This window comes from Brachionichthys hirsutus, chromosome 19 (assembly GCF_040956055.1).
Source record: "Brachionichthys hirsutus isolate HB-005 chromosome 19, CSIRO-AGI_Bhir_v1, whole genome shotgun sequence".
In the NCBI taxonomy this organism is placed as follows: domain Eukaryota; kingdom Metazoa; phylum Chordata; class Actinopteri; order Lophiiformes; family Brachionichthyidae; genus Brachionichthys; species Brachionichthys hirsutus.
This window is the reverse complement of record NC_090915.1, coordinates 8001208-8016041: the sequence shown is the minus strand read 5'-3', so window position 1 is coordinate 8016041 and position 14834 is coordinate 8001208. Positions and strand designations below refer to the sequence as shown.

At 43.0% G+C, this 14834-nt stretch overlaps 1 protein-coding gene across 1 annotated transcript; it reads right to left on the bottom strand.

Annotated features, from left to right (window-relative positions):
• Positions 1 to 6237: 6237 nt before the first annotated feature.
• Positions 6238 to 13768, bottom strand: urm1 (ubiquitin related modifier 1). The gene is made up of 5 exons (XM_068753253.1): positions 13731 to 13768; positions 12816 to 12886; positions 8492 to 8573; positions 7269 to 7317; positions 6238 to 6833 (listed from the first exon to the last, which is right to left on the bottom strand). The coding sequence occupies exons 1-5, from the start codon at positions 13763 to 13765 to the stop codon at positions 6765 to 6767; spliced, it is 306 nt and encodes a 101-aa protein (XP_068609354.1). The 5' UTR covers positions 13766 to 13768; the 3' UTR covers positions 6238 to 6764.
• Between the last annotated feature and the right edge of the window lie 1066 nt (positions 13769 to 14834).

Below are 14834 nucleotides of genomic sequence, written 5' to 3'. Positions count from 1 at the left end.
TTCTATTTTAAAATATGAATAAAAGGACTTTCTTCAACTTTTAAAATAGCAAAAAACTATCCAATTTATTCCTCGAACATCACCGAGTGTTATCATAATGAAACACCCCGGAACCTTTGTCTTAATCAGGTTGTTGGGCATGTTTATTTATTTATTGAACTGCTAAGAGAATTTGTTTGAAATTGAAAATCAAATTGAGCTTAATTAAAAAGTCAATTTCATTTAAATTGGATGTTTTATTTGATTAAAATTATCCAGCAATTATTCGAACATCCACTTCCACGTAACAAACATGGCCTGTTGCGTTCAGATTCTCCCAGTCCAAGTTGATTTAAGTATATGCTTAAATTAACCTCGTGGAACATTATGGGCTGTACTAAATATAATGTTAGTCTGAGCAGCCTCTCAAAGTAGTTAACATGTTGAAGCAGCAACCTGAATCACTTTTAGAGCACGATACTGAAACGTTCTCCATTGTGTGGAAAAACTGCTGGATGGATCTTGAAAAGAAATCTGGAGATTGGGTTTGGTCTAACTTAGATCCTATAACATTTTGTGATTCGGATACCCGTCTGGATACAGACAAAATCTGGAATTTCCCATTTACTTATAATGGAGGCTTTTTTACAAAATCATAACTTGTAAAATATGCATTCAATTCACTCGTAAAAAAAATCAGTCATAAAGGGGTCCGATATGCACTATATATGGATTATATATTACCCGCATATGTCCTACATTTTATCTAATGAAATGATATTACTGCCTGGTAAATACACATATTTTCCCACAAACTATTTCATCGCTGTAGCAGCAGGTACATGGAGGACTGAACCAGTTCAGGAAGTCTCCTCTATGTCCCGTCTTTCCCAAACACGTGTCCTTCCTTAAATTTCAATGACATTCCCTGCCACAGCTTTGCCCTGACTCTCTCTCTCTCTCACCTCTCTGGCTTGCGCTCCATCCTCTGCAGCCATGCCCTCGCAGCAGGGAGGAGATTCCTTCACCAGAGGAGGTTTATTTTAAGGACTCCCCTGCTCCCTTTGTCCGGTCTCTGCTCTCCGTCTCTCCGTTCCACTAACTGGGCCTCCTTCTTCCCTGCCAGGCCTTTTAGCCAGTGGGTTAAACATTGATTTGTGAATGGAGGGCAGCACAGTCCCCCACTGTGTCTGTGTACACACACACACCCCGACTATACACCACCAAGACCATCAACCAACATGAAAGCTGCTGTGCTAAAAGTCCTTAATTAAAACAAAAACACACGAAAAAAGTGGATATACAATTTCAAATGTTTTTGTCTTTCTATTAGCCTTTAATAGATTTTCAATCAGAGAAAAAAACAGGTGCAGTTTTCAGTCGACAAATGTCTTTCAGAGCTTCAAGAAGTTCAATCTGCATCCTCTGTCAAGTTGAGGGCTTGTTGAGCTGTCGGGGTTTCTTTAAAATCAGATTTATAGATCAGAAGAACAAACTTTTCTTGCAGATTAATGAAAACAATTGTAAAAATGTGTGTATGACAATTCTGGTTAAATTGGGAATGTCAAAACTCTTCTGTGTCACGACTGTGACACCAAAAGTAAAGGATATCAAGGTGAGCGCAAGAGTGGGACCCTCTTGACCCCGCGTCTGGAAGAGTCCAGGCATGAAAAGACAAAGAGGGAGAGAGAGGGAGAGAGAAGTGGAGATGGAGGGGTTGCTTTTCACCGCTCCAAAAAAAAAAAAGAGAGCAATGAACGGGCCGGGTCTGAGAGGGACTCGAGCTCTGCGGATCAGCAGAGGTTAACTTGGCTTCTTCAGGGGGATGAAAAGGGAAGAAACGGATTGAGCTTTAAAGAGGAGGACTCTCTGCGCCCTGGGCGGGTTCAGACAGAATGATTTATAGAGAGAGGGAGCGAGAGGGAGAGAGAGAGAGAGAGAGGAGGTGACGTTTCTAAGTATCAAAAAGCTGCAGCGCCAACACAGTAGAGTAAATTATTGGTCTTGATTCAGAACTAAAGAGAGTTTAATTTAGTCTGTTTAATTTACAATTATCATATTGATGCCAAAAATTTAGCGGTTTTAATGCTTGAGAGAAAAAAAAAGTCTAATTAAGATTTGTTTTGAACAATTTTGTCTGATTGATAAAATCGTTCCTCTTGGGTTTTTAAAATGATTAACTGACATGCGCAGTGCATGAACGCTAAATAAAAAATATTCTCAACAAGGTTCTATTTGTCAGAAATGTTCTTGTGAATGAGACTAGAGCTATTTATGTATTTATTTATTTGGTTAAATTTCTTAAAATATCATTTTATTGTAATTTATCATGGAATACGTCTAATCCTAATCTAATAACAAACATCCGACATTTAGGAGTTGTTATCTCAGTGTCTTCACTGTGGTGCCGATCCAAACACCAATCCTGAACCACTAGATTAAATAATTAGCTGCTCCAAATATAACAATCTTAAATTACGGTTGCTCGGAGTTTGATTGAATGAAAGCTGCGGCGGAGGAATGCGCCTTCTGTCACTCCATCAGCCCTCTGTCATGTGAGCGTCATATAATCCACTCATTTTCTGTCATTCGCTGCCCCACAGGCAGGCCTACAGTATGAGGCTGCGCTTCCTGCGTCGGAAGGCTGCGTGCGTGCGTGCGCGCACGGCGCACAAGACTCCGCTTCATGCCCAAGTGCCTTGTTACAGCCTTGCACTAGTTTGCTGACACAAGACAAACACTAAACGTCATGCAGGGCGGCCATAGAGTAAACAGTGTCCGGATTGTAATCTCTTTTTGGGTAGAAAATAGGGCCGTTGTGTCTTTAAGAGAGGCTGCTGGTCCCTCGTCGCAGCTGCTGGCGTGTGTGTGTGCGTGCATGTGCGTGTGTGTGTGTGTGTGTGAGAGAGAGAACAGAGAGAACAGCGGAGATTCATTACTTAAGCAGCACAATGGACATTTATCACCCCGTGGTGTTATTCAAATTCAGTACCAAGCGAGGACCTTCTCCACTCCTGCCTCCGCAGCGTTTATTGTTGGAGCAGCGCGTAAAGGAGAGAGGCAGGAGGGCAGAGAGACATCCAGCCAGCCAGCCAGCCAGCCAGTCATTCAGAGAGACCCGCACAGGAAGGATGGACGGAGAGACCGGAGAGTTCGAAGCCCGCTGCTCCTCAGCCTCCCTTTTTACGCAGCCCGCCTGCGGGGGGGCTTTTTGGACGGAGCATCGGAGAGAACGCACGTCGGGGAACTGAACCAAGGACGCACAAATGGGAACTAAGGGGTTTCATCTCCAGCTATAAAACACGAGAGGGGGAAAGAACTCACACGCAACGTGGGAGGAGATGTTATTCATCTTCTATATTTATTTTTTTACATTTTAAACATGCGTGGGAAGCCGTCGGGCACGCTGACGCACCAGAACAAGCATTTCTGTAACCGGTGACAGGTGCAGTTTCGGCATTAAACGTTTCCTGAAACCTCGGACTGTAAAATGGACCCCCCCCCCAAAAAAAGATGCTGCTGTCCTGCTTTGCGTTTGTGCGTTGAGACGCTTTGAAAGTCAGATTCCGGTGATCCAAACGAGCTTTCATCCATCTTAAGGGCCCAGACATGCGGGCAGACTTTGGGTTAACTTTACAACCAGCAGCAGCCAGTGTAAATAAGATGTCTCCAAGTGAGTGCGTCTCATCAGCATCGCTGTAAACGGACTATAAATGGAACCGAGCTCGGGCTGGTTCAATCTGGGTTCATGCTTTGGGTCAAAGTGATAGATTCGAGCCTGTTTGAGCGTTTGATCGCACATAATATCACGAGGTCTGCTTTTTTCTGCTGCGACAGTGTTGGTAAAGAAACAGGTGAATGCTGCAAGCGCACGTCTTTCTATGGGGAAACCCGTGTTTGGAGTCAGACGCACGCAGCGCGCATCGCAGGTGCAGCGTGCATGGGGCCTCCACGCACGCACAGAGCCTTTAGCGACTGATTGTCCAAACGCAATTCTTGAGTAAACCCGCATTCAATCCCGAGAATTGTGTGTGGACATCTGTTGCTGCAGACTCACATTCATCACTGCTGTGTGACCCCCCCCCCCCCCCCAAAAAACCCCCCCACAAAGAAGGCCCCGGAAAAAAAAGGCTTTCCTCTCTAACATGTGGTTTCAGGTAAGGCGTGTTGAGCGCGCCATGGAGGAACGGACGCCGGTCAGGGCCAATAAAGTGGATGAACCCGCGCTCTGCCTCGTGCACTATGTTCCCGGTTCGTGCGTCGTGGTTGGTCCGGCTGGTATTTACAGTTTGTCGAAGATCTAATCAAAGATGTTTGTTTGAAACGGCAAATATCGACTGGAAGCATCGATGTATCGACTCGTGTCGGCAAATAGAAAGTCGTGCGTTGAGGCCTGTGTGTGTGTGTGCGTGACGCACGGAGCCGAGCAATGGACCATCTCAGACCCAGAGACGTATAGAGGCTGAGAATAAATAGAATTTGGCTACTAAATGGGGTGTTAAAAAAGCGTTTTCTTTAGAAAACAAATGTATTTGGCCATTCCAAAGCATCGGGCTTAAACTAAAGTCCATCCTGCAGGGAGGATACGTTTTGATCACAGGTTCGTTAATGAAGGAATCATTTTTTAAAAGCTCATTTAATGCGACATTAGGTCAAACATGTAAAAACAGCAGATGAGGCCCGAGGCCTGATGGCTGCCAAATCTCTGGATGTCTTCGATGAATCTCATGGGACGCGTTTTCCTTTTTGACGCTTTTATTCTTTAACTTTCGACATTTCTAAACGTTTATGCTGTTACAATATTTTTTACAAGCAAAGATGCTGCATTATTTAACATTTCAAATGTAAAGAAATCATTCTAAGATTTATTTGTAGCGTATGCAATTTCAAAAATGCACTTTTATTCAAGCATATTCTTAAAAGCAAATACCCGCCTTCTGTTCTTGATTGTGCGTCATTTTGTCAACAACACAATTGTTGTTGTTGACTTTTTAATTCCAGGTGATCAGAGCATCCTGCTTGCAGAGACTTTTCACAGCCTACTGTTCCTTCATAGAATATTACAGATTTCAAACGCATATATTACACATTAAATTGTTTGACACTCGTTCTGCACAAACGCGCGTGTTTTCTGCGTGTTATTAAAGAACGCGCCTCGAATGATTTCGATTGCGTTGACAAAAATCAACTAATCAGGGCCAGATTTCCTCTCGTCGTGCTTTCCCTGCATGGTTTGCTGCACGAGGACAAAACACTGGCTCGGAGTTTGCGGGTTATTTTATTTACTTATTTATTTTAAAACGCGCTGAGAGAGAAACACGTTTATTTTAAGCCTTAATGCAAACGGAGAAGGTTGGTCCAGTTCTATTTTTTTTGTTGGAGAAAAATAATTCCATTAATTAATCTTCTCGAAGTCTCATACGTAAAAGGTTCACTTGTTTTTATTGACTGCAGCATGGCGCTTTTTCTTTTTTATTATCATCCGTTATCTTTACCTGGACCCTTCAGAATCCTCATTGGTGTGATGATGAGGTCAGTCTTCATCACAACCGGCAGGATGCAGGCCCAAGCTGAAGCTATATCAGATTGGATTCTACATTCTGGTTATATTTCAGACTGAAACTTCAAATAATAGACAGCTATTCCTGAAATGCTTATTTTATGAGAATAAAAATGTGGTCTCTTTAAGCCCATTGTCAGGCTTGGAGAGGCATCACCCGGAGCCGGGGTGAATGCTCCCCTGCAGCCCCCCCTCGCAGCCTCATTAGCATTCCCTTTCTGCTGCTCGGTGTCCCGCTGCAAATCGGGCTTCCACAACCGAGAAAAGGTTTTAGGTCGCCTCGGGCGCTCAGGGGCAGCGGCAGCCCGGAGGCGAGATCCCGACACCCCGCAGTGGCCCTTTATTTTGAAAAGTTGTTTCATTGAAGAAGAAGAAGAAGAAGAAGAAGAATTGTAACAGCCAACGTCAGAGGACTCACGACAGTCAAAATATTTAGACTGTTATCCAAACAGCAAAAAAAAAAAACTTCAGATATTAAAAGCATTCCTGTGAATTCAAATATTTATTTTTACTATATTAATCCATTCACCACTGTTTTAATTTGAGAACTGACTGCCAGGAAGGCCAATGGTATCATGCTTTATTTGATGATTAGGAAGTGCAATTAGAGAAATTATAGTATAAATAAAATTCAAATTCTGTTTTTGAAATAAAAAAGGCATTTATTCTAATTTTGCATGAAAACATATGTAGCAATATGAATAACATTTTCAGAAGATTTTGTCATCACAGAAAAAAACTTATCATTTTAACCCCTTTATATAAATATTTCAAAGCATTTTGTGATGAACAGGGATGTAATCACAAAAACGTTTTCATTGATGATAATTTCTGACATGAAGATGAAATGAAGCCAAAAGTGGGTTAAGAACAATTAATTAAATTACATTTTGCTTAGAAACATTGGGTCATGAGTGACCGTCCCAACATACGGTCAAGTCATGATGGAGGAAGGTAAAGGTTAGCACACCTGCATGGTACCAGCATCTCACCTGTAAGTTCACCAGTACCACCGAAGCTTCATATATCGTGTCCAGCTCGAGTAAAAAAATGGCTGCACTCCACCTTTAATTTTGGTAACAACTTATGAATAAGCATTTATTCCCATGGATCAATCACCTCAGCTGTCACGGTATAGAATGAGACATCCCCGGTTGTCCAATGAACTGAAATGTTCTGCGTTTAGAGGGTGTAGAGGACGCGTTTGTAGTCCTCATGTCGTTTTCTATCCTCCATGAAGAGTAGAAATAAACACAATGTTGTCTTGACCCTGGAGTTTGTAGTCCAGCTCGCCCTGAGGTTTAGAAAACACACAGAACATTCAACATTTAAGCGAAGAATCTGTATTTACTAATGCAAATATGTGTAGCCCCCCCCCCACTGAGGCCCAATAAATGACACTCAATGGATTCAAATTGAAGCATTCAGACTATAAAGGCTCAGATACGAGACCCCAAAGACGAACTTGTCTCTGAGCAGCTTTCTAAAGATATGAAGCATTAAGTGACTCCGAGAAAAGGATCAGTCTGAGCTAGGCTAACCTCCACGCCCACAAAGACAGCCTTCGTCTCTCTGACGTCCACACAAGCATTCTTCCGTCCAATTATTTAAAACCGTTATAACACACCCTGACAACAGCAGCTAGCATGGCTTTAAATAAGAAATATGTTTGAACAAACTACTGGAAACGCACACACTCTCTCCATCGAGCACGGCTGCCAGCGCTCACCATTAGCTCCCAGTCGGCGTCATTGATAAGCACCAGGATCCCAGGTCTCCTGTGGGAAATGACAGTTTTCAGTCTGACACATTTCCAAAATGGTAACACAAACAAAAACACACATGAAAAACAAACAAACAAAAAGGAAGAGCAGGAAAGCCTCACAGATGCGGACAAAATAAAGAAATAAGAAACTAATGCAGCTGTGAAATATGAAAAGCAAATAATTTAAAATGCACATTACCATATTTTAAATACAATTCTTACTGAAGGTGAGGCTGAGTCAGAACCTGATATCTGGTTTGTTGACATTAATGTGCAGAATAGGTAAAAGGAAATAGAACTGTTGTTTTCTGCTGAAATATATATATGTTGTATTAACTTCACACTGGGACATATTGAAAATGAAATCAGTCATTTTATCTGGATTTGTTGTTTGAAGTTAATACAACATACATTATTTTTAAAAACAAACTGATGAATTTATAATATATTTCTAAAATATGCACGTGTTTATACACACACACACGTAAATAAAATAAAAGTAAATATAATAATAGAAATGACAGTGGCTACAACACATCACCAGCCCTCAGAAGAGAACAATGGGGGCGGGTTTACACCTTCATCAGAGAGGGACGCGCTAACATAAAGTGGACAGTGAGGACGTCTTTGGCAGATTCTGCTGAGACCCGCACCTCTTTTTCGCCCTCAGGCTTTGCCGACGCTCATTGACGACAATGAGAAACCACAGCGGAATGAGAACGCAACGACTGATCTGAGAACATCCAATGTCCTGCAGAGGAATGAGAAAGCACCTCGATGGCGTATCGCTAATAGAAGGTGCGTCTAATCTACATAGGTAGGCCAGCGTCCCCTCCGTGCACTGGTGAGGAGGAACTATAAATAGTCCTGCACAAAGGCGGCTGTAAAAGTCAGCCAGTCCTTTAAGACTGCTGCGAGCCACACACACACACACACACAAAAAAAATCATCTCTTATTAAAACTGTCCCGACCCCCAACATTTCAGCAGGAAACTTCCTCCAGCTCCTGGACAAACCGATTCAATCTCAAATTTTCATTGTATTGATGACAATTTAGTGCAACTATTTCAGGCAGGCGAGATCCAGTGGAGGCGTGATGTAGCCTTCAAGTTGTTGCACGCAGACCAAGTGTGTGTCAAGGGCACGCACAGACACACACACACACACACACACACACACAAACTCACACAGTGTCCCCCTGGACAAAGAGCTCGGGCCTTTCCTTTAGCAGGTTGCGTTGGATCCAGACCAGCAGCTGCTTCATGTCCCCTAGAAAACACACACACACACACACACACACACACAAAGGCCATACACAGGCAGACAACAGAGATCACAGGTCAGGTGTTAAGGGTCAAGGTGCATGGTTGCATCCCCCTAGTCGATGTGGCGCGACGGAAGCACCAGACAGGACGAGGCCATGTACATATGTGTGTGTGTGTGTGTTTTTGCATGTATATTTATGAGTGTATGTTGGGGTTGTGGTGCGACAACCGAAATGGGGGGAGGGAAGACTGATGTCAACGGCGAGGAGCAACATCGCTTGCCAAGGTTAGAAAGAAATAAAATGAGTGATGTGCAAATCTAGAATCAACCCAGGAGATTAGAAACAAAAACTATCTCCGGCTCCACACGCCATCTCTAGTGGTTGAAATGAAGAAAAGGGGGGGAAAAAAAAGGACAGGCAATGTCCAAAAGCATCTACTTCTTATAATAAAGGAATTGCATATCTCCCGTCTTTTAATTGTAGCGACGTCTGTCAATTCAGGAGCAATAAAAGGAACAGACCAGCCAATTCTGAAGTGAGATTTTATTTCGCGTTAAAGCGTTTGAATATCAGCGACGCTCGAATCCCCCACGAGTCCGACCTCTCAAGCAATCAGATTGACCTTGTCTCAACAATAGGTTGAGCGTCACTCAGACCGGCTGACAGAAAGACACAAAGGCGACGACAACGTGGGGTTTTAGGATGAATCCCCACTAAGCGACTAATAATGAATATATTATGGTGGCGGCCGTTGGCGTTGAGATTCCAGCTGATGGAGAGCTTCCGAATGTTACCAAAAAAAAAAAAAAAGAAAGAAAAGTAAAGTGTAGGCGTTATGAACACACACGTATGAAAACAGAGAAATCTAATATGTTCTTATGGCTATTTCCTGGTTGTGTGTTTGAGTGTGCGACTGTGTGTGTGTGTGTGTGTGTGTGACCCAGCTGTCTGCTTAATGCACCGGAGCACGGCAACACTCGGGAGCAGCGGCACGGTTGCTCTCACACACAGACACACAACGCGTCAGCAGTGACGGCAGTAACGGCACTAACCGGCCACCTTGACCGGGCATAGAAGAACAGAGGAGGCACCAGGAAATACACAAAAGACGGGGGGGGGGGGGGGGAGATATATATATATATATTACAAGAGTGAAGGAGAAAGCAGCGGATGGAGCAGAAGCGAGGGCGAAAGGATGATGGTGGTCGGTGAGTCATCCCCAACCGGCTGTAGGGAGAGCGGTGAAGTCGAAGGAAGGTAGGCGTAAAAACCACGGCCGGTGTCTGAGGTCAATCTGGACCAAACGCACAACAAAGCAGCTCAAAGAATAAAGACGGCTTCAAGAAACGCAGGCATGCTCAGAGCTTTACTTTAATTCATATTTATATTCGAGATATAAGAGCTTGTATTTCACAGCTACGACTCCCGGTACATTAAATAATAATCCATAAACATGCCACCGGGAGCGCTGCTTTCCCTGAGTTTATAGATTATGACGGCGTTTAGTTTGTTACACATCTGGCCAAATGTTTGGGGTCCTCTCATGAAGGCCAAGGCTTCAATTATTCATCCGTACGTTCGGGTAAATCACAGCGCTTCCATCCGAGGGCCCCGACCCTCAGCAACAGAAAACACAAAAAAACAGGAAATGCAAATGGAGCAAACAAAATCCGAGAAATCAATCACAACAAATATTCCAGAGACGTTACCGAAGCATGAGAAGACGTGCACGGATCCGCCCCGGAACAGTGCACGTGAGGATGGGGCGTGTTCTGTGAAGGCATTTGTGACTCGCCGTCGCTCAGTAACGTAATGATAGCGCTGGATTTCAGAGGTTCCAGGTCTCTGCGTAAAAAAAAAGAACGACAAATGTCTCCCCACGCAACACACACACACACACACACACACACACACACACTGAATATTGACCTGCACCTCTGCGAGGCTAAAAGCAGAACCAATCACTACAACGGTCATAACTCCTTCTTTGTGGCGACTCCTTGCTCTGCTCCCTCTCTACCTTTGACTATTAGTAATTTTTCTCCTCCATTACCCCTTATTTGCTCTTTCAATCTCTCTCCCCCATTTATTTTTGCACTCGTTCTCTCCCTCCATCTCTCACACTCTTTAAATCGCTCATAAAATCTGCTCTCCACCTCTCTTTTCCCTTTCCATCCTTCGCCATCTCTTTATTCCCCCCTCAAAAATTGAAAAACCCACATGAGCGAGCAAACACGTTAAAAGTTGCACGCAACAAATAGGCTCGATATGCCCGGGCCGATAATCCAGACGTTCGCTGGTCAGGACTCATAGAAACAGAAGCGATTGTAATTCACAGCCTTTTAATGGCTTTCTTTTTAGCGGTTTCACAAATTTGAATCCTCCGGCCTGAGCCGGCTTATATAAATGAACTGCATAAAACATTGAAGACGATAGAAAGGTGAATAGGAGTTAGGAGGGGAAAGGAGGGAACGGCGACACGAGGAGATCGAGAGGTGGCGGCTTCCGATGGCGCCTTGCGGTCCAGGTAGAGGGGCAAATGAAAACGAGGGAACTGACATGAGAGGGGGAAAATGCGTCGCGGGCTCCTGAGGCATCTTGGGATTGCTGCGTCGCGTGGGTGGAGGGGAGCCATGGAGGGAGAAGGCGCCATTTTGACACCGATTCCAAACCACGCTTTACTTTTGTGCATGCAGTTTTCCCTCCTTTATTCTCCCTGTGCTTTTCTGTCTCTGCACAATTATGACGGTCATCTGGGGGAGAGGGGGGGGGGGGGCATCCATCTTTCTGCCGATGCGAAGGGCAAAAACAGTGTGATCCATAGACTACGGCGTTTTGTTGTGTGGGCGCCTTGAAGAGCGAGAGAGAGGGAGAGAAAGAGTGGGGGTGGGGTCTTTCATTCGAGGGTCATCAATCACTGGCTGGGGTCAAAGAGAAATACGAAGGATTCAAAACCAATTATATCTGCCTTCACTGAGCCCCTTCTGTATGAACACACACACGCACACACACACACACACACACACCGATGTGCGACATAAAATTAGTTCGACGCAACATTTTCTGGATCACAAAACCTGCCAGAAACACAAAGGTAAGATCGCTTTGAGGGAATAAAATCCAAACTCTACAGGGAAGTGGAAACGATCAACTTCACACACCACGTGAAAAACGTGCTGATTCACTGGTGTTTACCACACACACACACACACACACACACACACACACACACACGCGCTGGCCTGTGCAGCAAGGTCCTATCTAGCTGACATTCCTGCTACCGGTCAACTTTTGCCTTTATGTTGTCGTGGTAACATCAGCACCATGGATGAAAACCCACCGTTTAGTCAAATACCAAAGACACACACATATATATATATATACACACACACCCACCGGTATATATATATATATACACACACACAAACACACACATTGATGGAGACACACACAGAGAGAGATTCCTTTCCTTATTCCTGCGACTCGGGTCTGAGATGATTCGGGAAGTAAAATGCGGCTGCAAGGGCGTTTCCCTTCGACTCGTCCACGCCGGAGGGAGACGAAATCTAAAATCTAATCTATTTCCTGTGGCGGGTTTTTAAGGTACGACAAATCAGCACCTGCCAGACAAGCAGTCTGAAAACAGCTAGAAAAAAAGTATTGTCCAACAGCACTGCAGTTGCTGACTGAAAGAATAAAACGCCTTTGCTAACCCTGCCGACCTGCACAGAGGCATTACAGATTAGTTACCTCCACCGAGGCGAGGCGGCGGTTATGCAATCGTCGGTCCGTCTGTCTGTCCGTTAGCAAGATAACTCAAACAGCCCGGAACAAATCTTGACGAAATCTTCCTTAAATGCTGTTAATCTTAAAGAGAAACAGATGATTTTTGTGATTGTTGAAATCCTGGATTCTGGATCACTTTGAAATTTTTGTTAACATGAGGAGGATTCCTTTCTTGAGTCATTGGTTTCCATTTTTTTTTTAGAACATATATGTACATACTCTGATCACAGTCTTTGGTTTGTTAATTTTATGTGATTATTATAACATGCATGCAATGCAACCAACAACGAACCGAATAACGGATATGGTCATTAAAATGAGGACGTCTGTTGCCTTAATATAAATTTGAGTCTGTGAATTGCAGTGCGTGGACTTTTAGAAACACTAGACGGGTCCTTAAGGACATCACCGACACACAACGAGGCTCCGTTTCCAACCTGCAGACGGGTGATACTCACAAGGGTCAGGCTGGCCTGGGAGAGTCACATGATGTTCCCTCACTCCGTTAAAAAGCAGCTCCGCTCCTCCCCTACATCAGAAACATTCAGATCACTAAAGCGTGCGTCGTCGCGGTTCAGATATGCGAGAGCTAACACCGGTTCTCCTGAGATGAAATGAAGACTAGCAGATGTGAATATGCTGGAGGACACTAGTTCCGGTTTGATACCGGAGTCAACTCAGAAGTAACTCAAGACAAAATAACACCAACATGTGTATTGCATCTAAAAACACAGTTGTGTGCCATTAGCGGGTTTCAAGATGAAACATGTGAACGACATTTGTCATTAATGTAACTATGGAAATGCATCGTATTCCAGCTAACTACAAAACTACAGTGCTAGGATAGTGCATTTTACAGCATACCCTAAGTTAAGAAAATTATATGACTACAGAACCCACCACAAACACGGCAGCATCAAAAGCAGACCTACAGATGTGTACCAGCAGCAGTAAAAACTAACACAGAGACAGATTATTAAATGTTTATGGCATTTGACACAGCCACTTAAATAAACTTGCATGAAACTACACGCACCACCACCACGGGGTGGTTACGAGTACGCGTGCGTGTTCTATCAGGCTGCACAGGGAAGCAAAATCAGAATAAGGTTTTCAAAAGCAACCCGTAAGCGAAGTGTTTCAGAATGACCATAAAATCGGCATTTAATACGTTAAAGAGATATTTCTCAACGAAAACTAGCAGGCAGTTTGAGGTTGCAATGATTTGTAGCTGGGTTTAAACGCCATAAGGATAATAACGATACAAAACAAATACAAAATCAAAGTGTTTTAGCGATTTGTATGTTCATAAATGCGCACAGAAATCGATACAGGCGGAACAAACTGTAATTTTGTGGTTTAAATTCACCTACCCAAACTCCAAGTGAATCGCTACGGGCGCCGCCATGTTGTCGGCACACCACAGGAAGTAGTAGTGAAGAAAGGAAGTGACGCAGGAGGAGCGATCCTTTTTTGCGAACGTCAGAAAATAAAAGCAAACTAACTAATAATGAACTAATAAGTAATAGTTATTGTTTAAATTATTTTTAACAAACATATTGGTGTTTAATTTAAATTTTTAATGTTTAATATTATTATTCTCAATTACTTTAATTTCATTTTTGTTTTACATTCCATATTGATATATTTACCATTGAAATAATTACTTGCATGTTTTAGAATGTTTTTTTCTGCACAAATGTCTGTGATTTTGTTGATTCCAGAGCCTCAAGGCATCTCAAGATAACAGAAGTTGATTTTTACATCAAGCCTATAATTTTTGCAAAAAAGGTTATTAAATAAAAAGTTCAATAAAAATAAATCAACAAAAAATATAAGAAAAGATGAGAAAACAGAATTAAAATGCTAGGTTAGTGCAGAAATGCACATGTAGGAGAGAGAAGAACAAGATCCAAGATCCGTTCAGTCAAAGGCAGTGCAAAACATACAATGTTTAAGGTGGATTTAAAAGTCTAAAATCCTCTAGGTGTTTGTTCAGCTCTGTGGCACACAATAAATAAATGCTTAATCTACATTGGTTAGTTAGCTGCCTGCGAACAGAGAACAGGGCCACTAAAGCAACCTGTTTTGTGATATTTGTGAGCAGTATGTTGAATGAACGGCACTGATTTGTACAACTTGAACCTGTTTCTGACTGAGTATCACAATCTTGTGATTTTGCTGAATATTGGGAAGAACATTTTTTTTAAACAACCTGATAACTTCTGAGGTAAAATCCCTGTTCATTATGGTGGCTTCGTTTATTAACGGGTATTCCCTTCACAGACTTTAATTTTTGAAAATCATGGTATCAGTATTCCTTTGAATATACAGCACTCTTCCTCACATGCATGTATTTGCATTGTGTATATGCCAATAAGAAAGTGCACAAGCAGGATGCGTGTGAATGCATATCCGTCTCTTCCTGTCCCCTCTCCTCTTCCTTATGTACATATTCAATCATACTGGTGACAGTT

Coding starts and splice junctions, on each gene's coding strand:
- urm1 (XM_068753253.1), bottom strand. CDS start 13,765: ATGGCGGCGCCCGTAGCGATTCACTTGGAGTTTGG. Junction 12,887..13,730: donor GCGATTCACTTGGAGTTTGG/GTAGGTGAATTT, acceptor TTTCTGATGTAG/GGGAGGAGCGGAGCTGCTTT. Junction 6,834..7,268: donor ACGCCGACTGGGAGCTAATG/GTGAGCGCTGGC, acceptor TCTAAACCTCAG/GGCGAGCTGGACTACAAACT.